Source organism: Lolium perenne, chromosome 4, assembly GCF_019359855.2.
Source record: "Lolium perenne isolate Kyuss_39 chromosome 4, Kyuss_2.0, whole genome shotgun sequence".
Lineage (NCBI taxonomy): Eukaryota > Viridiplantae > Streptophyta > Magnoliopsida > Poales > Poaceae > Lolium > Lolium perenne.
Window position 1 is genome coordinate 71,886,117 of NC_067247.2, and position 4,948 is coordinate 71,891,064.

Genomic DNA, 4,948 nt, shown 5'->3' on the forward strand with positions numbered 1-4,948 from the left:
TGCGAACTACTAGTTCTCGATCGATCGTTGCGGCGAGCGAGATCGATGTAAGGTTGATTGGATCGGTTTGGCGTTGAACAAGTACAGGCCTAGGAACTCCGTTGTAATCGCATAATCAGTTAAGTTGGGTTGCCTGTTTGTTGAGATTATTCTTGTTGCAACCTAAAAACGGGAACAGTGCGTGCAGTTTGGCCGCCCAATAGACTTCTGAAGCTCAGGAGGCAGCAACTCTCACGTCACGTTTCAAAAAAAAATTCTGAAGTTTGAGTTTGTATTTATAAAACAAGAAAACAAATTACTCTGTATATTTTAAAATTCAAACCATATAAAGTTTGGCCAAGTGTTAACACAAAAATATAAATATGTAAAAGCTGCAGCCTGCAGGTAAGGATGGCAATTTTATCCGCGGGTATCCTACCCACATGGGCAGGGTATGGATACACTTTTATGCCTATGGGTAGTACACATACCCTACCCGCTAAGTCATGGGTAGGACATGGGTATAGCCTTGTACCCGTGGTTATACCAATACCATGCCCGTTTATTGTCAACTTCTTACATGGCACGTATATTTTTATTTACTTATGAGTTAGAATATGAGAATGTGATTTTTATATTGTGTTAATTGCTATGTACTCAACTACTTATTATTGAGTTGAGATAATTAATTTTTTAATCAAATTTGTTATTGATAAATGTAAAACTGTAAGTGACTTATACAATTTAACCTACCCATTGGGTACCCAATGGGTACGGGTACCCGCTGGGTATGGGTATGGGTAAAGTTTTATACCCATAGGAATGGATAGAAGTTTGTACCCATTGCCTATATGAGTATGGGTATGGACCGTATGGTCTTGCTCTACCCTACCCATACCCTGCCCATTGTCATCCTTACCTACAGGTGATGGTGCGGAGAGTCATGGCTGGAGTTGTTGCGAACAGTAGGAGTCGGTGCCGCTAGTGACGGGAAGGTGGCGGTGCCGCTAGTGACATCCTGACAGTTGGCGGTTGTATGAGACACAACCGGTGGTGCTGAGAGCAGGGAGTCGACATGCTATCGGCGGTGCTCCCGTCGGTAGATGGTGGTGCAACCATATGTGGGCGGGAGTGGGCGGTGATGTTCTCGGACGTTGTTGAAATACTGTTGGCGATGAGAGAGGGAGGTCGCTACAGGGGAGATCGAGACACTACAGGAATCGACCTCTACGCCGACGGCCGGCTGCCCTCGGCGTAGCCACGCCTGGCCCTCGGCGTAGGCTACGCCGACGGCAGCCCTCGGCGTACCTCGTCGGCGTCCAGGTCCCTCGGCGTAGCCCGGCCTGCCCTCGGCGTAGAAGCAGCCGTCGGCGTCCTCTCTCTATGCCGACGGTGAAGAAGACCCTCGGCGTCGCTGACGTCGGCGTCTGGCCACGGCGCGCCGTCGCCGTTAACGGAGGTGATCCAGACGCCGACGGCTTTCCCCTCGGCGTAGCCACGCCATCTGGGGGCCGTGGGGCGACGTGGCCCGTCGCGAGGTTGCCACGTTCGGAGTCTACGCCGACGGCCAGGCCCTCGGCGTCTGCATGGGACATGCAGTGGACACGCGGCACACGCTGGGCGCGGCTGCCAGGTGGGAGCATATGCCGACGGCAATGCCCTCGGCATAGGCTCGACCATATGGTCATGCCAGGGCCCTATGCCGACGGCATTGCCCTCGGCGTATGCCCTACCATTTGGTTTTTTCGATTTAAATTGGGTTCCAATTCATCTAAATTCAGTTCAGCAGGTCCAATACATCCAAATACATCGAAATTCATCCAAATTCACCATAATTCACATAAATAGCATGAAATCCACATAGTAGCATACAAATACATCCAAATTCATCCATAATTCACATAAATAGCATGAAATCCACATAGTAGCATACATGGTGCATGTAATAGCATACAAGAGGAGAGTGCCATGTCATCCAATACATAGTAGTAGGTAGCAAATGATGGCAAGCAAGAAGCCCGGTGCCGACTAGCGGAGGAAGGACCCGGGCGGGGTGTGTCCGCCCACAACGTTGGCGAAACGAGCAGCCCGGGGTTGCGCTCCGGTAGAAGCTGCAGAAGAACCACCTGGAGAAGGACCGGTAGCACGCGCAGGAGAAGTCGACGGAGAGGCACCGGGAGTAGTCCCAGGAGTAGTCGACGGAGAGGCACCAGCAGAACGCCCAGGAGACCGACCACCTTCATGAACCGGTGTGACCTCGCGCCCACCCGGCGATGCCTGGTTCCCGGACCATCCCGTTCCCTACGTGTTCCCTACATGTTAGCAACTTGCGAGGCAAAGGAAAGTGGTAACTACCGGTTTGGCAAAGAACTTACCTCCGGTGTGGATCCGTAGTAAGTCGCAGCGAAAGCTGCCTTCGATGGCATGATAGGCATGTCCCCCGCCACGGTAACTCGAGCCGGTGGCGGTGTACCAGTAGACATAGAGATCATCATTTCCTGCAAGATAGGTTACAAGTTAGGCTTTGCAGAAATAAAGCATCAAACTGAGACTTGTCATCTACTTGCGAGAAGAAAGATTCAGACTTACTCCTATATACGCCATGTAGGCCGTATTCTGCCTATTCCACTGCGCAGCGGCCTGCTGATACGCTTCATTACAGGCTTCGAAGGCCGCCTCAAACTCAGGCTACAATTTCAGAAACAATGAATCTCGTAAACACTTAGCCATGTAGGAAGGAAAACCGGAAAGAGGATGAAAATGAGGAAAACTTACATCGTAGGCGGGTGGACGAGCAGGCCGTGGACGAGGCTAGGGGCTGTCGGCGGTGAGGGTATGCTTGAGACGCGTGTAGCTCGTGGCTGGGGTAGGCTTGACCGCCTTATTCAGAAAGGGGTAACGGCCATGCGGATGCCCGCGCCCCGACAGGACCAACGACTCCTCGTCGACCGGAATGCTCAAGGGGTCATCCACCTCGGGGTGACGAGACTTGACCATGTCGCAGTAGTCCTCCTTGGCGGCCTTGGCATTGCCGTAGTACTGTGGCTGAGGCAATGCGGGATTGGGCTTCTTCTTCGTCCGCATCATGTCATATATCTGGGCATCATGAAGCACCACCCCAGGTGCTGCCTCGGCCACCTGCATCGCGAAAAGAAAAGTTATGCGTACCACAAATGTAACATGACGGGAAATGAAAGAAGGTCGTTCCATGTATATACATACCATTTTCCCCTTGTAGCGGGTGTAGTCGCGGTTTCCCGCGCAGTGTGTGCCACCGGTGCCTCGGTTCTCCATGTTCCGCCTCGACACGGCTGCAAACTCCTCGTCCTCCCTGAGCCACCTCGCCCTAATCAGCTCCTCCCATGCCTCCCTATGCTGCTCGGCCCACTCGGGACAAACCTGAAAACGCAATACTCAACTCAAGATAATCCAATGAAAACTTAGCAGCAATGTAGAATCTCATTGACATTTTACTCACCGACATGTACTCCTCAATGGTCATTGCCCATTCATCCGTAGGCTGGTTACCAACATAGTACTCCTTCTTGACCCTCTTACCCTTGTTAGCCCAGAAGGCACTAGCGCTGGTGAACTTTTGGTTGTACCACTGCTGCGGTGTCAACCTCTCGCAAGCGCCACGCAAAGTGAGACGCGCCTGCGTGTCATGCTCCGGGTCCACACGATAGAAGCACTTCAATCATGCATAAATGAGTTGTGAAAGTCATGAGTTAGCACATTAGGGTCATTAACTATGAACGGTGCTCGAGAAATATATGCCTTACCCAGAACTTGGTGGTCACAGCCTCAGCAGCTGTCGCGAAGCCTACGGCAGGGGCATCCTCATAGTCCGCCCAAGTAGTGGCTAGCTTCGTCGCGCCACCGAGGACCGTGCTAAGGGGAGTGTATCTGCCGGGCCAGAACTTCTTAATCAGAGCCCCAAGCAAGCTGTTAGGCATGCGGGGGGGCTTGGCATCCCATGTCCAGTTGCTGCAAATAAATCACACATTAGTACGCATGCCAAATTGTTTATTATGCCCAAGATGAAAATACATGTTCGAAATTTCTGAAGTAGTACACTTACTCATCGCTCGAAGGAATGATAAGGGCCTTGTCATCATGGGTCTTCGGCTCCTTCCTCGCATCGGGGACTCTAGCTTCTCCACGAAGCTTCAAGGGCTTCGGCGCACCCCCATCCTCCATCACCTCCAACTCAGCCCTAGAGTCCGACTCGTGTGTAGACTCTGTCTCCATCTCCACCTCCCCACTAGACGGACCCTCTAGGAACAACTCAGGAGCCACGTCGCCAGAAGCGGAGGGTGGCTCGTCAAAGTCCATGTGTACCCCGCCGCCACCTCGTCCTCCTCGTCCTCCTCGTCCTCCACCTCGTCCTCCTCATCCTCCTCGTCCTCGTCCTCCATCGGTACCATCGTCGTAACGCGGATTGCGCACCGGGGCTCGATCACTCCGTCTAGTGGGTCTAGGAATATTCCTCTTCACCTGCGAGAGCGTCTTAAGCAAGCTCTCGGAGTACGCACTATGCCGCTGCTCATATTGTTCAGTCACTGCATTGAGAAGAATAAAACAGTTAAGCACAAAGACATATTATATGAAGATACTAAGAATAAAAGGCACAATGCAATTAAGAAGCAGGTTGACATAATAAAATGTAGATACTAAGAATAAAAGGCACAATGCAATTAAGAAGCATGTTGACAAATAAATACTAAGAATAAAAGGCAGAATGCAATTAAGAAGCATGTTGACAAATAAATACTAAGAATAAAAGACCCTCACCAGCCATCATCGCTCTCACGCTCACTCTCATACTCCGTCTCTTTCTCTTTCTCTTTCTCTGGATCACTATCACTATCACTATCTTGTGAGTACAAAGTTGAAGGGTCGACGGGTGGAGGCTCATCATAATTGTCATTCGCCTCAAGTAACTTCTCCAGCATAGATATGTCCTTTA

General features: G+C 51.0%; 1 protein-coding gene across 1 annotated transcript; it reads right to left on the reverse strand.

The window, feature by feature from the left end:
• Nucleotides 1-3,082: 3,082 nt before the first annotated feature.
• On the reverse strand, nucleotides 3,083-4,230 carry LOC127346889 (uncharacterized). Its single transcript, XM_071829017.1, has 5 exons — nucleotides 4,061-4,230; nucleotides 3,762-3,966; nucleotides 3,458-3,670; nucleotides 3,198-3,378; nucleotides 3,083-3,117 (listed from the first exon to the last, which is right to left on the reverse strand). The coding sequence occupies exons 1-5, from the start codon at nucleotides 4,228-4,230 to the stop codon at nucleotides 3,083-3,085; spliced, it is 804 nt and encodes a 267-aa protein (XP_071685118.1).
• Between the last annotated feature and the right edge of the window lie 718 nt (nucleotides 4,231-4,948).

Excerpts from the sequence above, each read along its gene's own strand:
- LOC127346889 (XM_071829017.1), bottom strand. The coding sequence starts at position 4,230 with ATGGAGACAGAGTCTACACACGAGTCGGACTCTAGGGCTGAGTTGGAG. Across the intron at positions 3,967-4,060 it reads ATCATTCCTTCGAGCGATGA|CAACTGGACATGGGATGCCA; the intron begins GTAAGTGTACTA and ends ATTTATTTGCAG. Across the intron at positions 3,118-3,197 it reads CTACAAGGGGAAAATGGTAT|GTGGCCGAGGCAGCACCTGG; the intron begins GTATATACATGG and ends TTCGCGATGCAG.